The sequence below is a fragment of the Cibotium barometz genome, chromosome 19 (assembly GCF_041138505.1).
Source record: "Cibotium barometz isolate CiBa-2024 chromosome 19, ASM4113850v1, whole genome shotgun sequence".
NCBI classification, from domain to species: domain Eukaryota; kingdom Viridiplantae; phylum Streptophyta; class Polypodiopsida; order Cyatheales; family Cibotiaceae; genus Cibotium; species Cibotium barometz.
Genome location: NC_141064.1, coordinates 16786760 through 16805716, shown reverse-complemented (window position 1 = coordinate 16805716; position 18957 = coordinate 16786760). Strand labels below are relative to the sequence as shown.

At 43.5% G+C, this 18957-nt stretch overlaps 1 protein-coding gene across 2 annotated transcripts in view; it reads left to right on the top strand.

Annotated features, from left to right (window-relative positions):
- Positions 1 to 7792: 7792 nt before the first annotated feature.
- LOC147628276 (rhomboid-like protein 19) overlaps positions 7793 to 18957 on the top strand; it is a 48401-nt gene continuing 37236 nt past the window's right edge. For both annotated transcript variants that reach the window (XM_086813349.1, XM_086813350.1), the window contains exons 1-3: positions 7793 to 7966; positions 8632 to 8756; positions 8869 to 8929. In XM_086813349.1, coding sequence (XP_086669475.1) covers positions 7937 to 7966; positions 8632 to 8756; positions 8869 to 8929 — 216 coding nt within the window. In that variant the 5' untranslated portion in view covers positions 7793 to 7936. The remainder of the gene's footprint in view (positions 7967 to 8631; positions 8757 to 8868; positions 8930 to 18957) is intronic.

The following is an 18957-nucleotide window of genomic DNA, read 5'->3' as shown; positions in this document are numbered from 1 at the left end:
AGGGATTGGAGACGAGGCATATTTTATCCTGGAGCATTCATTGTCCTCTGTATATATTGCCAAATCAGAGAATTATTTTGAGACCCCAGAACAAGGCCCCTCAACTATATTTCCTCCTGGTTCTTGAAAGAGTACTCCAATGTAAGCGGCATTAACTTTGACTTTGACATTTTCTGTTTTGCATTGCGCATTGAATTAGAGAGCATTGTGCTTTACAGTGACTTGGACACTGAAGAGATAGAAGAAATCAATGTCCAAGCACATGGGTCATTGCAAGAGGAGATAGAGGTCTCTCCTGTGTGGAAAAGTGCTTTCAACATTTGGAAGAGGAAGATGTTCAGTTTGATACTGCGGTCTCTTGCTTTCAAATAATCCGCATGTTACCTCCTACTGATGTCTTGCACACTTTAATCCATGATTGTGATTACAAAGGCAAGGTAAAAGAGCTTCCCAAGGTGTACCCAGAGTTCAGTACATATGAGCTTGAAGGTGGGAAAGGTATGGAAGGGATGGAGCAAAAATAAGAGGGCAACATTTGGACAAAGCCACAAACGCAAACTAGGGCCAATAAAACTTTTGTTCTTAGGAAGAGCTTCTGCGGGGGAACCTTCCAGTGCATGAATGAGCACTGCTCCTTTAGGACACGTATGAATCAACCAAACAAACTCCATTGGAATGGGCAGCTGATAAAATCTCCAAAATATGGGAATTTAGCAATTGGGAGCTTCGGGAACCTTGAGTGTTTTTTCTGCAAGCATGTGCCAATGTGTCTTAAAGAATGTCCTGCCTGTGTCTATTATTTTATGCCAAAAGAATCAATGCATAGCAGACTATTTATTCATTATGGCAAACATACACATATGGTTTCCAAGGGAATGTGCCGAGCATCGATACGAAATATCAAGGCCTTTGTAGCACGTGCAGTGGGCATCGACCACAACGCTGGGCCCAGAAAGGTACAAATGATTGTGGCAAGGGAGGTGGTTCTAAGAGCATTCACTGATGATGACAAGGCACAGGGAGAATTCATGACAGAGAGGGAGCTACAGGAGATGTCGCAAGAGTTGCAAAGTTTGATAAATGTCAAAAAGTACGTAGGAAGTGCAATTTAGCAAAGAATAGTATGCAATTATCATCTTTAATACACTAAGTATGCTTTATGAATGCAGGGTGAAGCAGATGGTAATGCAAACACGAAAAACAACACGGCCTCTGGGTGAAGGATATGAAGCCATTCTTAATCTAAAAAGAACATGCCATTTTGAGTTCTTCCATGGTCCTCGATTTCCATTGCAAGCCACCACTACTACTGAGCGTTGCTTTATCTTTAAGATGTCTACTACTGGACTTGGTTCTGGGATTGACATTGTTCAGCGAATGGACAAGGATGGTAATGGGGATCTTAATCAAGCATGGGTCTGCTTTGATCATGTGCATCGAGAGTGAATACTGGATGGCATACAATGGGAGCACATGTTTATGACCACATGTAAGTTACAAGCGGTAGAGAGCATTGCTTAATTTGTGTCTTTAATATAACTCTGTTTCCATTTGTGGCATGCAGGATTGGTGAGCTATTGACAATAGCAACTTGTGAATTTAGAGAAGAGGATGAGGATGCTCAAGTCATGTTTTGGGAAAATATGAATTTGGTAATGGTGGAGCACACAGGGAAGGTAGCAAATTTTTTTGGGTTTATGGCGGATGAGGCTGGCGCTAACTGGAATGCAGTGAGACGTGTCTTCAACGACGGAAAGGAGATGATTGAAAGGGAAAGGTCATGTTTATGGCATTGGGAAGACAACCTTCGTGTCCACACGCAGAGGTACATCTATAGCCCACATCAAGAAAAGCACAGGGAGATGTGTGAGAAGTGGAGGACTGCCCCAAACAAAGAAAGTGCCCTTCAGCAATTTCGCAGGATACGAGCATGGTGGGCAACTGGCAAGGCAGCTGATAGAAACATCCCTAAGCTTCTTAGCTGGTTCAGTTGGTGGCACTACAGGGTTAGTCGATGGGGTCATTTCATTTTAAAGGTAATGTTTGTAAGAGATTATTCATTGTATTATTGTGTGCCTCCTACTTATGTGCACTGCATTGTTTTTAATCAATTTCTACCACTCTCTTGTAGGATGGAGAGCCTATTGTCAATGCTCTTGTCCCAAGGACAAATATGTCAGAGACCAAGCATGCAAGCTAGTTGGCAGGGGAGGGGTATAGGCAAAAGATTAGTCTTTATGATGCTTGTGTGACAGATCTAATCAATGCTTACTTCCAATGTGCCAGACAACTGGCTTTCTTGGAAGGAAAATACACAGGTTGTGGGCCTACATTGGAGCTTTTGGTTGAGAGAGCTCTTTCTCGACAGAAAGCAAGTCCATCCCCAATAGCTACCTCACGAGCAGTGGATGATGCAGTGGCGGGGACCCCTATGTTTTCAAATAGGGTAAAATTCAAGGGTGAGAATAAAACTATTCGAGCCAAAAGGCCACTACACGACTCGACAGAAGAAAACTTTGGCAACTCTAGCCATAGGCCTGAGTTTAACTATGTGACAAGAGAGAGGTTAGAGCCTGCAATAGAGGTCGATGAGCAATGCAAAGTTTTAGAGAGCCTTGAAAGTGATGTGCATGATACAAAGTGGGCCTTGCAGAGGATACCAACAGTGAATCGAGTTGAGTGCAACCACTGGGCATCAGGGAAAAAGTGTAGCTCAAGGTTGCGAGGGGGTGATGTCAGTCCTTGTTTTTGGAGTGATTGTCAACTATCCTCCTGGAAAAAGGAGAAGTATTGCTATTTTTGTAATACAGATGTTAGGCACACTTGGAAAATTACAAAGACAATATTACATCCACCAGAGGATGTCCCTTGTGTTTGGCCCATTGCTAAAGGTACCAAGTTACAAGTGAAAGAAGCCTGCAAGCTTATTAGAGCAGGATATGACATTGGTATTCCTCTTGAGTTTTTTCTAGAAAAGGAGCTTGTAAAAGGCACTAGCGAGACAAACAAGGAGGTGAAACAATTTCCATATCGACGAGGAATTTCAAAGGCTGCATTTGGTCAAATCACTGCAGCCTTAGATATGCATGCAGAAGTTGTAGGCAGCCATATACATATAGAAGGGGTAAAGGAAACATTTAGTATTAATCCATTGACCAATGGGAGCCAAGACACATCTCTGATAGAGGTCACTATTCAGAAGAATCCAATGTGTTCATGTGTGGAGTTCAGAGATAGAGTGGCCAAGAAAAGACCATATCTTGCATGCAAGCACATATATTTTGTGTTCTTAATGATTCTTGGACAGGATGTGAACAACAATATGCATATTCATCAAGTTTGTATTTCTGAGAGAATTGTAAAAGACATGCTAACTAAGTCTATTAGAAGTCATCCTCAACAGCTTTAGGAACCTGCAACCCACTTTAGTTGAAATATGTATGGGGGTCGTCATACCAGCTGAACCGTAGTACTTGTTTTGGAAATGTTTTGGTTATTTTATAAATTTTCCTGTCTATTGTCTTTTGTTTGCTAATGGCTCTCCAACATTGTGAATACTATAGATTCAATATCTTTTTAGCGAGCCAAGCAATATGGGTTTAATAGTGATTTTTTGTATCTGCACCATTGGTTCGAAAAAAAAATTATTGCAATGGTCATTTTAGAACATTTCATGTCTTCTTTGTTTGATTGCTACAAAATTGCACTGTGGTTCCACTCTTCTCTTTAACATTTCATGCTCGCTTAACATCATACCATGCCCCTACCTGCTCACTTTCACAAGAACATGAGCTCTACTCATTGCTTTGTGCTCGCTGCTCTTGGCTCGCTTTTTGACCACCCCCTATCAAATTGTATACAAAGTTTTAAAAAAATAGTACCCCATTTAATATTTCTTTTTGACTCAAGGTAGTGATGCCCATGGAATATATTATACCTAGCTTCAAGACTGTCATGTAAGAATAAATAACTTGGAATGTAGAAGAGATCAAAAATCTAGAAGGGCCCATGGGATGATTGTTAAGACACTATGGTGCAAGAAATGGTTTGATAAAATTTTGAAAGACAAGGGCCTAGACAAAGAAGGTTTATTTCTCATGTATAGCATATAAAATTTTGAAAGACAAGGACCTAGACAAAGAAGATTTATTCCTCATGTATAACATACAAAATTGCAAACCCAAACTATATGCCTCTTTAGAGTCTTTAAGATCACAATACAAGGCACAATAAAACTCAAAACACTTAGTGGCACCAAAATGGAAGGCTACAAGAATGCCCTCCTTATAGATCCATTGTAAGAACAAGGGAAAAAAAAGAGAAGAGGTTAAGCCAAAAGCCCAACATGAGGATAAGGCAAGAGCAACTTCAAGGTTGAAACCAAACTATCAAGGCCTGCATGGCCACATTCTCATGGGTTTGGAAGAAGGCGTGTTAATCAAGTTTGTAAGTCTATGGCCTACTAGCATTCATACTAAGAAAGGCCTAGAATAGGAACTAACGTCCGTGGATACATATCATAGTCCATAAGGCTAGTCATATATTTGATGTCCTATGAAAAATGGTGTGCCTTACGCCTTAGGACAACCTAACCAATGCATGTGCCCCATTCCTTGTTGATGCTAGGGATTAAAAGTTTTTTTGAGGTTAAACCTCTCATTTCACATTAGGAATAATCCCTTAAACGAGAAATTCTGAGTGATGCTCATAGAAATAACGCAAAAAGATTTGCTATTGGATTAGGGTGATTGGGCCAAAAAAAGTCTATAACTCTATATAGGGATGATTTTAGTCCTATGTTTCTTTCTCTATTATGTGAGTGAGCAAGACTAGCAGTTTGCTACTAAGAGGGGAAATACACACAGCCTCTTCTAGTTTCTTTCTCTATTATGTGAGTAACAAGACTAGAAACTTGCTAAGAGGGGAAGTACCTAGATGACCACTTCTCCATGCCCAATGGATCAATGATTACAAGATAGTGAAAACAAAGCAAGATGCATAAGGTAGCTTTTTCCATCAAGAGGTTGAGACATCAACTTAAGAGGTAAGTTCCTAGACGACCCTTACATTAATAAGGCTAAATATTTTTTGGCAATGTTGCCAAAAGACCCTCTATAGCTTACTTACATTGCATCTTATTTTGAAGCCTCAAAGTTATTATAGCATAAAATTGAAGAAAAACACAATTTTTTGAAGTTGGAGAGGTTGAAAGTTGTTAATTTGGAAATTGTTGGTTGTGTTTTAATTTGCATAAAGGGCAATATTGTATGAGATGTGAGTACAAAGGAGAAATCCATGAGGAAAGCAATGTGTGTCAATATTTTGAGATTTGTGTCAATTTTAATGTTTTCCATCAAAAAACGATGAAAACCATTTTTCTCGCCTTCAATACTTACTTTATTGCATCTTCAATTGAAAATAATTGCCAATTTGACCCTAGTATTTTCAACGTTCCCAATTTAACCCAAGTATTTTAAAAACTCCCATTTTGACATACCAAATAACAAATTGGCCTTAAATTTGACTAAAATTCTCGTACGAACCCTTGAATTTCTACCATTTCTAATTTGGCTATATTGCTCATCAAAATTACTATTTTGACCCTAAAATTTGATATAATTCCCACATTGGTCCCCAAAATTAATGGCTCCCTTAATTGTAGTAGAAGTTTGTAAGAAAGTAGAAGAAATGAACAATAGAATGCACATGATAAATCATCTTAAATTGGCATTACAATTCTCTTAATTTATCATGTTAGTTTGAGTCTTGACAATACAAAGGCCGTGCACACCAAATCGACAATATGCTTGAAACAAAAACATGACAATCACTGCTCTAAACACAATACTCTAGATGATTTTAGGAGTCTTCTATATGCGTGCTTTATAAGTGCAAGAATTGTGGCCCATTTTGGAATCACACCTTGAGCATCTGAAGACACTTTTCTCTCTAAAACAGTTCTTCAGTGGTGCACAGACATGGATAGGGTCGAGGGTTTGGCATTTAGGCCATGACATTAGTTAAGCAGAATTGAAAAAAAGGATTTTTCCTCTATTCACCCTAAATGCTTTACCTAAAAAGCATTTAGGTAAAGCTGGGAGAACCATCCAATTGTGATTTGAATATATGAAACCATAACAATGAGATATGTACTTAAGATTGCTTTAGAGAATAATGTATGGGAATTTTGAAAATATTAGGGTTATATTAGGAATTTTGAAAATACTAAGGTCAAATTGGGATTTTTTGAAAATACTAGGGTCAAATTGGGAATTTTGGCATAATTTAGTGTCAAATTGGTAATTGAAGATTCAAATATAGATTAGAAATTGAAAGGACCTCGAATTTTTAGTAGAACTTACAGTTTTACTCTCTATAAGGAAATTTATAAATTGTAAAAACTAATTTCCATTAAGGTCCAATCAAATTCTAACATGTGGCAAATAAGGTTTTTGCATATAGAAATCCAAAAGATACACGTATAAATTGCTAAAGAAATCATTTCTACAGTGTAAAATTTAGATCATTCCTACACCACTAAAATTATTCCATTTCATTGTAAAATCTAGGAAATTCATTTTGACACTCTAATTTTAAAAATCTCATGCATAGAAATCATCCAATACGTGTAAAAATAAAAAACAATACATATAGAAAAACTTTAAATCCTACATGTAAAAATTTAGTAATAAAAAAAAAAGAATCCTCAAAGTAGAAACATTTATGCAATGAGGGAGATTCCACTTGTTACTTTACTTTTAATGCATATTTGATGTAGGAGGATTATTAAAAATAATAGGCTTTTAAAGGACAAGGTATTAAACAATGTCCATATCAGTCTGGTAGTAGAGGCTTGATTCCATCAGAAGGTATGAGAACACAAACCTCTTCTCTCATGAGGAGTCTAGTATTAATGAGGAATGCATCAATCATGAGTCACAAGAACATAAACCTCTTATTGTTAGGAGTCTAGAAATAGTGAAGGCATCATTCACGAGTCAAAAAGAGAGCGTTGATCTATGGGGTGGGGTTGGAGGTTAACCAAGAGAAGAGATAGCCTCTTAAAAACTAATAGTAAATGATAAATATAGGTTAAACCTTCATGAATTGCACCACAAGGAGGTACTATTGCACATGAAATTAACTCTATTTTAGGAGATTCAACTTAAATATGGCTAATCCTGTTCATCCATGAGATCATCATCATAAGAGGTCTCTCCATATGTCCCCATCCATCATATTATACATCCTCGGTCTCTAGGCATGTGGGCTCCTCCTCACCCTCTATTTTTGTTTCTATTTGTGTGTGCGTGCGCGCGTGTGGGGTGTGTGTGTGTGTGTGTGTGAGAGAGAGAGAGAGAGAGAGAGAGAGAGAGAGAGAGAGAGCTCACACCAATCCAATATACATTTACCAAAAAGTCAACTTTTTTCAGATAGAAAACAAGGTTATAAACGCAGATGAGTTGTGGAGACTTAGATTAAACCCCTCTCCATTCTTAAAAATCGCTTTTAAAATCGAATATTCAACTTTTTAAGACACATATATACCACATATGAACAAGCCTTGATGCTTTTGATTTGAGTTATTTAATGATGCGCAAAAGTAACGCCATAGCTCTTAACTTTAAACCCAACCTTGCACTTGGAAAACTCAAAATTCACTTACACAGAGACACACCCCTCAAGAGAATTTAAGTTCATGCACAAGAAAGCAATTGTGTCTTTAGAAGGATCTTGCCAGGCAACATTGAAGGACAAAAAATATATGTATTGAAAAGTATACTATGTATTACCTTTAAGAAAAAACAAAGGGCCAAGGAAGATACCTTACAGCATATGTATGTCACATCTACCTCATATGTATGTCACATCTCATCTGCATTTTCTGTGAACGCCGAAACAAAAGAACAAGCTATGGCGCCCCTGTAGTGTTGCCATGAACAGCGTCGCTCCTCTTACCTCCGATGTAAGTTCGTTCACTAATTCTTCGTCAGTTTATTGATCTGATAAAAAAAAAAACGCAAGACGCTTGAATCGATATTTTGCTTAAATAATTGCAGTCCAGCTCTCGTAAATCGCCTGCTACTTTTTTTTGAGAGATGAAAATATTACATCCTTTTTGTTTTTGGAGAGATTAATCAGTACGGCTATTTGTTTATTTAAAGATTAATTAGTAAATTGAGATGTTAGGTTTCGAACCCTGTGCGGTGTCACCACTCGGGCTCGAGGCATGCAAGTATCTCAACCTACATGCCCTCAAATGGAATTAAATCTCCCTTTTGAGCTTGTTGTGCTGCCTTCGAAATTCTTTTACTATTTTCATGTAAATTAATTTTCACGCTTAGTTCTTGTCTATTTTAAAATAATTTTTAGGTTTTTTTGTTGTTTATTTCAAAAAAAGAAAGAAAGATTATCTGTTGTTTGTTTCAATAATGTCCATTGTTTTTTCAACAGCTTTTAGTTACTGGCATATCTGCTCATATTGTATGTTGTAACCACTTAACTTTCCTTGTATTAGGTTACAACTGTAGTGAATATTAGCTCATGTTAAGAGTGCCCTTTGTCTTTGAAATTTAATTAATGTATTTGACATTTTTTTGAAACTTTGGGCACCTTTTGTGGTGTTGATAGGGTGGAGGCTTATTCACTGGCTTTTCTAGATTATGCAAAGGGCTTTCTACGCTCTTTGTGCTTGTATATCTTGTCGTGCTAATCGTTCCGCCCACAATTGACTTCATAGCACTCGTCCCGGGAAAGTATGCTTTCTTTTCTTAAAAAAAAGCCTAGTCAATCCATGTTATTTTTTTGAGGATGCTTACTTATTTTTTTGAGGATGCTTACAGTTTGCCATGACTCCTCTCTATGCAGAACTATTCCTTTTGCTTGGAATTTGGTGACTGGTGGGTATTTGGAACAATCTATCTTCACGGTATTCTCTTTTCCCCCTCCAAGTGACATGTCCTGTTGCAATTTAGCATCTTCACATAATTGAGCTTGCACTTGGATGAAGTTTAAGAACAATGGTGAAAGGAAAAAAGAAAGGTAATATGCTTAAGGTAGCGCATATGGGGCACCTTGCAAGAAGGCATTCCTTGGAGTGTGGACTTGGAGGTCATTATTGTGCTTGGGTCCATGTAACAACCAGACATCTTATTTCTTCGTCTTTTGGCTGGTCCATCTTCTTTTGCTCTCATACAAGTAGATTGAGGGAGGTGGATGGCCCTAAGAGATGATTTGGTGGTTGTGAGATTGCATGTGAAAATGCTGCCCTCATTGGACAATCCTCGAATAGATGCCCAGCTTCACAATTCTTGCACACCCACCTAACACCATTGATGGCGTGCAGTGCAAGGCATCCCCACGAGTGAGGAAGGGGCAGGGGCTCCAAATGTAAAAAAGGCTGCTCGTGCTGCTACATGTTCTCTGAATCGTCTGTTAGGTGCTTCAAATGCCCTCAGAGGGTGTTATGAGGTCTGTCCAGATGTTGTGAATGGTCTCCGTTGCTGAGGTGATTGCCCTCAATAGCCTTGCAGCATTCACCTGCCAGTTATATAGGGCTCTTTGTGCATATATGCTAGAGTTTTCAGAATAAAAAGAGAGAGATAGAGCACACACAATGGCCCTAAATCAACTGAATTGTATTATGTACAAAGAACTGAATTCCAAGTATAGAATGTGACTGAAAATTTTGGCCATAGATCTCAGCCTGATACCCTGCTGTAGATTCCACCTTGATGAGCCCTATACCTGAGAAATGCTCTGCAAGGACTCAAATTTCTTGCAGAAATACCAGATGGGTCAATAGACATGCATGCTTTATATAGGGGCCTGAGATGCAAGTCAGCCTGTAGAGGACTGACCTGTAACACGCACTTGATGCGGAAGTGTTTTAATGATAAGATAATGATGCTTAACGCTTGCTGAAAACTGAATTGCAAAGTTTAGGGTTGAGTGAAGTACACCTGAACACCAGATTGGGTCTCAATCCACCCTCTCAAGGACCCCCGCCTTATACGTGTATTTGCTTTATTGTTTGCAAGAGAATGAAGTACAAGATTTGACTTGCTGAATTCTGCTGTCCACTGGACTTCACTATACCATGGACTGTAAGGGGACCATAGGACCTGAGTGTGTGTGCTGGACTGAGATTGCCCCTTGCTGCCCTGCAGCTAGCCGGCCTGTCTGGCTGCGTATTTCTGCCTGGAGCTGCCTACTGATGGACAATTGAACCGCGATCAGAAAGCCAGTCAGTGCATCTTCGGAGAAAGATTGTCACCTACAGAGCTATGGCAATACCGACACGAGTAGAGGTGCTTCTTGTGTCACACTGTGGAGCATCCCAAGCATGAGTTCCTTCCCTAAGAGGCCAGCTAGTGCCACGAGTACGCTTGCCTCTATTGATTCAGTGGTGGTTGGTCAGGATCCTCCAGCTCAGCCTCCCCCACCAACCCCATTTGTGGGTATCATGATTCATCAGTTGGGAGCTTGAAGCTAAGCAAGAGGGAGTTCCCCCCATATTGCCTGCCACCACCAGGATAGAAACTCCACTTGTGATCTAGTCCAAGATGAGGAGACACCCAAGCTCCTCAAGTGTCATGGTCACCTGCAGGTCATCGTCTTGTTTGATTGCTGCAGTACAGATGATGGATATCTCCGAGAGTTGTCAAGTGAACTCACTTAGAGTTGATTTCATATGACACGACCATAGCGGGTTTTGGCACAAACGTGTGTCGTAGAGTTGTGTCAGTAGCCCGCAGCATTAATTTAATGATCGAGAAGGATGCTTTTGTGCATAATTTTATATTCACAACCTTGACAAGTGTAATAGGCATGAGGTGGGTTCGTCCGTACCAGCCTAACATGGACTGGGGGGGGGGGTGTCATTTCAGGCATCCCAATTATCCCGCAGGTTCCACTCATTTCCAGAATGTGGTAGGAAGAAACACCTTGAGTCTCATGTGCTAGATTTTTCTCTCTATCCGTCACTAGCATGGACATTTCTCAGTATGAAAGGTGCTTGGTGGCTACAAAAGCTCCTGGTCGGAGTATTCTTTGGCATGGCTATGGCTGAATGCTACAAATTGGCAGTGGATCTTCTAGACTTGAAGAGCGGTGCTCTTATGCCTATGGTTGTGTCACTACAGACTTCGTGATTACTCACTAGCTTCATGACTGAGCAACACAAAGCTGAAGCTTCATTACGTATTTTGGATCATATGGTGGTGGAACCAGAGTTACACAGTTGTGAACAACTGCTTATAGGAAGGAGGGGATGTCACCATTCTGGCCTTTTACCACCTCTAATCAGTGTTTTGGGGGAAGCCCACACACAAGATGGAACCAAGGTGAGAACGGGCATTTTCCATAGAAGAAGGAAGATGTTCAAGGATAAAAGCATTTCTCTGAAGAAGGTGATAGCAAATGCCTAGAGAGTGCAGCCACACAATAGTGAGGAGAAGAGGGAGAGGTGATAAAGAACAAGAGAATCAACACAAGATTATGGGGATTTGTGGGAGTATAAGATGTAGTGGAAAGCATGAATTCATTATACAAGTAGGTCCTTTTTATAGGAGAGGCCTCATTACATATTCTAAGCATATGCTAGATGTGATGCCACCACATATGCTAAATAAGATTCCACCACATATTCGAAGTATGATGCCACCACATATGCCTTTTAAGAGGCTGCTCCTACACGAGATTTATACAAACTAGCGGTTGTTCACACACATTGGAACCGCTTATCTTTGGCAAGGAGAGCCACTTTTGGAAGGAGGAAAAGCAAAGGCCATATTTTTATAGCTGGCCGACTCCAACAAAAAGGGGTTGGGGGCTGAAGGGTGGAAAAAAGAGGGGCTGCTCTTTTGTTGACATATGCACAAGAACACAGGCCGACGGTAGCAAATTCTCTCTCTCTCTCTCTCTCTCTCTCTCTCTCTCTCTCTCTCTCTGCTGGTCGCCCTCAGGCTTGTCGATTGCAGTGCTGGATTTTTCTCCCTCTGGTTGCTCCAGTTGCTGGCCGTACAGCAGTGCTATCTTCCTCTCTGCTGGTCGTTATAAACTGGCTGTACAGCTGTGTTTTCTCTCTCGACTGGTTGCTCCAGCAGTGTTTCTTCTCTCTCTTCTGGTTCCCCCCATAACAGGTCGTACAAGTGCTGATTTATGTGCTCTTCCAGTGGGCTGCTGTCTCTTTGGTGGTCTACACAAGTTGGCTACCAGTGGACAACTGTGGAGCAGATTTGGGACTGTTAAAAGCTGTTTTCTGGGGCTGATTTGACTCGGTGTTTGAGGCTTTCTGTTGGAGTCTCATGGACTGTTTGGCGTGAGCAAATAGGAGAAGGCTGGGACTCTTTACCTTTGTGAAGAGAGCTTGGACATAGTCTCATGTGAGCTTTGTGGAAAGCTACCTTGGACATGTGGAAACTCTGGTGTAGATTGCACCCTCACCTTGGATTTCATGTAAAAGCTTTCACGTAATAAAGAAGTTTCCTAGGGGAGGCTGGCCGTTCCGGCTGAGTTTGTTGCCCATAAATTTTGCGGCTTTCTACTGTTATACTTACTGTGTGCACTTGGAAGTGTTTTTTTTCTAGTCTCGGTCTTTTCTTTCTGTGACACTATTTCATAGGTTGCTAGAGTCGTCGTCGTCTTGTTTGACAGCGGCAGCATGGAGGATGTGGTCACGGAGTAGGCCGCTCGGCGAGCCCAGTTCCTTTTGACTTTGGTCGACAAGAAGGTAGAGGGATTTAGCACAAGCATGACGACGAGCATCAAGTTTGAAGGTCAAGGTGCTAAACTAGTGATTCAAGGTGTCAAGTTTTTGCGAGATTTTATGGTTGCCCCTCTTGTAGGAGTAGACATTATTTTGGGAATTCAATGGTTTCGCAAGTTCCAGCCAGACATACACTTTTTGGATTACCTGAAATGTGTTCAAAGCGCCAGTAATCATTAAGTGTGAGCTAGGGATCTCGAACTTTCCTTGTCACGTGCATCCCGCACTTGGATGCCACGTAGACATTTCTGTACAGAAGGTGCAGGACCTGGGATGGTGAACTGGTCCCATGTGAGCCCAGTCCGGGACGAGTCAGCCAGGAATCCATCTCAGTCGTCCGAGGTCAGGTGTGCATTGTCCTGCACATGAGTCCAAGGTCAGGTGTGCATTGTCCTGCACATGAAGCAGTGCCAGTCCGCGCTGTGAGTCTCCCTCTGGAATGATGTCAGATGTGCTGAGTATCTGGTTTGCAACTGGATGCCAGGCATCTGTAGGCATGTATTTTGCATGTAGAGATGGGGTCAGCCCATAGGGCTACCCCAGGACAAGGGTTTGCATGTGCATACTTAGATGGGCATGGGGGAGGTGTAGAACCACCCCCAAGGGGCCAGGAGGGCCCAAGACTTTGCCCACCAGCCAAGGCAAGGGCTGGAGGGGCAGTCGGCCAGCTCCAGAGCCTCTGGACAGGCAGCCGACAGAGGGTAAAAACCCTAGAACAGAAGGCGGCCAGGTGTGGGGGGCAGTCCCACACCTCTGCGTTGAATGCCCAGCAGCCAGGGTGCTGTCCCAGAGTCATGCGCAGGCTGGACAGGGTCTAATCAGGTGTGAAAACACTTTATTAAGTGTGAACACAATTTATTACAAGACTCAGTCGTGGGTGCTTCCTGAAACCAGCCGACTGCATGAAGGGAGGGGTATAAATACCCCAGCCCATAATCCCATTATTCATCTCATAATTCACCAAGAGCCTCAAGCATTCAAGGGCCAGGACAGCCAAGGGTTTGCTAAAGCTAAGGGGTGAAGGACTGAAGGTCAAGGGCAGGTTTTCCAGCCAAGAAAAGGTCAAGTACTTTGTATTTGTTTCAGATTTACATCATTCTAATAAAGCAAATACACCATCCGTGGTGGGGGCCCTACAGAGGGTAATTGGGACCCAATACTGTGTCCTTCTCCATCTCCCCCTTCTCTCTCTATTTTCTGCACATCGTCTTTCAGTTTTGTGCGTTAATTCCGTCGCGAAAAGAGTGCTGTTTTCTGAGTTTTGAAGTACCGATCCTTCTCCGAAGCTTCCGCATATTACAGTGGTATCAGAGCCTACTTCAAGGACGAAGATTCAGCAAAGAAAACCAGAAAATTTTTTCGCTCGTGTGGTTGGTTTTTAGACGCCGGTGGACTACCCCTTTCGGAGTGACTCCTGTCCCTCGAAGGACGGTTGGTTTTTAGCCTCCGGAAGCCTCCGGAAGTCTCCCACACAGATAGTGGATGGTCAGATTGCGTTCCGGAAAGGAACTGCATATTCCCGCTATGGCGAATTTTGGCGACGAGAGAGAACCAGAACCATGGGACCAGAGTGCACCAGGCAGCCCAGCTAGGGCACCCGGCTTGAGTGTACAAGACATGTTCCAGCAGATGATGCGAGCAATCGCAGACCAGACAACCAAGTTGGACGAGCAGAAGGCGCGGATTTTGGCTCTGGAGGAGCGTTCTCGCTCTCCAGCGTCGCGTTTTCCATCTCCTCCTCCCTCTCCTTCCGTACCCCAGATACCAGATCCTCGTCACAGGGACCCTCTCGAGGGGTCACAGCCGCAGTCAAGCTCCTTGCTTGAGATGCAGATACGGGCATTGGAGATTCGACAACGAGAAGACGAAGCCATGCGACGAGTGGAACACGAGCGTTACCTCCGAGCTTTGGACGCCAGATTGACACCGGCGGCGCCCTCGAATCATTTTCCCGAGAAAATGAACTTCAGTAAGTATAATGGTAAACTCGATCCCACTACTCTTTATTCATGGTTGCATCAATTTGAAGCTTACTTTGCCGCAGTTAGGAAATCAGATATTGACAAAGTGATCTTAGCCAGTTGGTATTTGGAAGGTGAGGCCATTCCTTGGTGGACTCAGTGGGCTCATGCCCACACCAGATCAGGTATGGCAGCTTATGGGTGGGACGAGTTCGTCCGTGACCTTAAGCAGCGGTTTTTACCGCCCCACTACCTTGAGCGACTCGAAGACGAGTTCAGGGGTGCGCGTCAGAATGCGCAACCAGTCCTTCAGTTTGCCAATAGAATTTCGACCTTGTGTCTACAATTAGGCTTATCTGATGCGGACAAGAAAGGGCAGTTTTTGTATGGCCTGGACACGCACATCCAATGGGAGGTGCGTATGTTTAGACCAGCCACCTTTGAGGACGCACTCTCGCTTGCGCAGAGTGCAGAAATGAAACACAATGGTGGCAAGCCCAAGACTTCCCAGCCGGCTTCTCCCAAGGCTAACACCTCGGGGGGCAAAAGCCAGAACCAGACGGGGTCTTCCCCAGGACAGAGCCCGGGAGCCTCTGGCTCCAAGAACTCGAACAATGCGTCTAAGCTTACTCCAGACCAGAAAGCGGAGGCAGGCAAGACAGGTGGCAAGTTGAGTGCTGAGGAGCTTGCTCAGTACAGGAAGGAGGGTAGATGTTACTTTTGTCACACAAAAGGACATACTTCTCGGGATTGTCCGAAGAAGCCTCCAAAGCCCGCCGCCGCCTCCACAGCTTCCGTGGTGAGCACAGCTCCCACACAGACCCCAGTGGCTACCCCTAGTTCTTCAAACCCCGGTGCTTCAGTTGGAGCAATTATTAGCCGGGAGCTCGAAGATAAGCAGAAGGGCGCCCATGACCAGGAGTATGAGCGCAACGAATTGCTCAAGTCCTTTGGCTACATAGGTGGCCAGAGAGTCGTTGTCTTGTTTGACAGCGGCAGCACGGAGGATGTGATCACGGAAGAGGCCGCTAGGCGTGCCCGTTTCGAGCTCACTCCGGTGGACAAACAAGTTGAGGGTTTTAGCACAGGTATGACTACGAGCGTCAAGTATGAAGCTCTAGGTGCTAAATTAGTCATTCAGAACACTAGACTGGACCTTGTTGGTACAGGACTAGAAGACATGAAGCACACGTACGCGGATTCCGAGGAATTCGGTACACAGTGGGAACAGGCATTGGATGCCACAGGACCATGCCATTTTCTGATACGCGATGGTTGGCTTTACTACAAAGGCCGACTGTGTGTCATGAAATCATTCCGGGCAGCTCTTCTCCATGATGCCCATGACGCCATTACAGGTGGTCATAGGGGCATGAATTCGACTCTGGAGAAGTTAGAACGGCAATACTATTGGCCAAAGATGAGGCGTGATGTGTTTACGTATGTACAACGCTGTGACATTTGTCAAAAGGTGAAAGCTCCTCGTGGAAAGAAGATAGGGTTGTTACAGCCTTTGCCAATTCCTGAGGGTCCTTTCCAAGACATTTCGATGGACTTTGTCACAAATCTGCCTCCCAGTCCGAGTAAGCGTAATACACAGTGTTTGACTATTGTTGACAGGTTCAGCAAATTTGTTATGCTTATTCCTTGCAGGGCCAATGTGACCGCCGAGGATGTTGCCCAGCTATTCATTCGGCATTGTTACCCGATTGGTGGGATTCCTAGGACCATAGTGTCAGACCGAGATGCCAAGTTTACCAGTCATTTTTGGAGGGCATTGTTTGATAATTTTGGTACTAAGTTGAATTTTTCGAGTGCATTCCACCCACAGACAGATGGCCAGACAGAGATATACAACCAGTTGGCCTTTGATGTGCTGAAGTGTTATGTCCACGATCAGCAAGGTAAGTGGGAATCGTTTTTGCCTTTAGTTCAAGCTGTTCTGAATGACTCTTTTTCTTCAGCTATTGGCAGGACTCCATATGAGGCAGCGTTTGGAAGGCCTTTCCAGTCGTTGTTAACCAGGACGTCGTCTTCAGTACCGGAGGCGAACAGAGTGACGGAGTCTTACCAGGAGATCCTAGAGTCCGTCAAAGACAGATTGGCTAAAGCGCAAGAGGCCTACACTCGACAGGCCAATAAAGACCGAAGGGACATGAAGTTTTCGGAAGGAGATTGGGTATATCTTCGGATTATGAAGCAAAGATTAAAGCAGGTGGGCAAGCGATGCCCAAAGTTGTCTTTCAGGAGCTTCGGACCATTCCCCATCCGGAAAAAGATTAATGAGGTGTCTATGCAGTTAAAGCTACCTCCGAGTTGGACTATGCACGATGTATTTCATGTCAGTTGGTTAAAGCCATATGCAGGTCCACCCCCTTCAGAGGTCAAAGACGAAGCGGAACCAGACATCATTGACGAAGCAGAAGTAATGGTTCCAGAACAGATCCTTCTGCACCGTTTCAAGCATGGCTCAGGCCGAAGACTACGACAGTTCCTCACGAAGTTTCAAGACCGAGGAACTCATGAAGCGGTATGGCTCGACAAAGAATTTTTCGAAGATTATCCGGCTTTATTGACGGATTATTTGGAGGCTATGCAGCTTCCGTCAAGTTAAGCAGAAGGGGATGTCACGTGCATCCCGCACTTGGATGCCACGTAGACATTTCTGTACAGAAGGTGCAGGACCTGGGATGGTGAACTGGTCCCATGTGAGCCCAGTCCGGGACGAGTCAGCCAGGAATCCATCTCAGTCGTCCGAGGTCAGGTGTGCATTGTCCTGCACATGAGTCCAAGGTCAGGTGTGCATTGTCCTGCACATGAAGCAGTGCCAGTCCGCGCTGTGAGTCTCCCTCTGGAATGATGTCAGATGTGCTGAGTATCTGGTTTGCAACTGGATGCCAGGCATCTGTAGGCATGTATTTTGCATGTAGAGATGGGGTCAGCCCATAGGGCTACCCCAGGACAAGGGTTTGCATGTGCATACTTAGATGGGCATGGGGGAGGTGTAGAACCACCCCCAAGGGGCCAGGAGGGCCCAAGACTTTGCCCACCAGCCAAGGCAAGGGCTGGAGGGGCAGTCGGCCAGCTCCAGAGCCTCTGGACAGGCAGCCGACAGAGGGTAAAAACCCTAGAACAGAAGGCGGCCAGGTGTGGGGGGCAGTCCCACACCTCTGCGTTGAATGCCCAGCGGCCAGGGTGCTGTCCCAGAGTCATGCGCAGGCTGGACAGGGTCTAATCAGGTGTGAAAACACTTTATTAAGTGTGAACACAATTTATTACAAGACTCAGTCGTGGGTGCTTCCTGAAACCAGCCGACTGCATGAAGGGAGGGGTATAAATACCCCAGCCCATAATCCCATTATTCATCTCATAATTCACCAAGAGCCTCAAGCATTCAAGGGCCAGGACAGCCAAGGGTTTGCTAAAGCTAAGGGGTGAAGGACTGAAGGTCAAGGGCAGGTTTTCCAGCCAAGAAAAGGTCAAGTACTTTGTATTTGTTTCAGATTTACATCATTCTAATAAAGCAAATACACCATCCGTGGTGGGGGCCCTACAGAGGGTAATTGGGACCCAATACTGTGTCCTTCTCCATCTCCCCCTTCTCTCTCTATTTTCTGCACATCGTCTTTCAGTTTTGTGCGTTAATTCCGTCGCGAAAAGAGTGCTGTTTTCTGAGTTTTGAAGTACCGATCCTTCTCCGAAGCTTCCGCATATTACATTCCTCTCATAAGTCACATACGAGAAATACGGAAAGGCGCACAATGTGCCATGATTTATATCCAGATTGCCCAGGCGGTGGCCAATGCTGATGGGGAGAAACCTGAATTAGGGTTTAGAGATCATTCATGGGAGACATACACAGAGAAGCAAGGGAGAGAGAGAGAGAGAGTTGTGGGGATAAGTCAACTCATGAAAAAGCATGAGTGTGTGACTCCCCTATCACACATGTATATTGCACTAGTACACATAGTGCACTTAGTACATTAAAAGTACTAAGTGTACTATGTACTATAACTTATGGGCTTGTACACACTATAAGGGTGGGCATAACGCCTTTACCCCAACAACCTCCCACTTAAAGGCAAAGTGCCCTTAAGTAAAGGAAAAGAAAAATCAGCATGTACATGATAATATACAAGGCCATATCAAGGCTGAAACTGGCCTCATCCAATGCCCATCAAGTGTCTGCAATGAGCAAACCGCTCCGGAGGCAAACTCTTCGTCAAC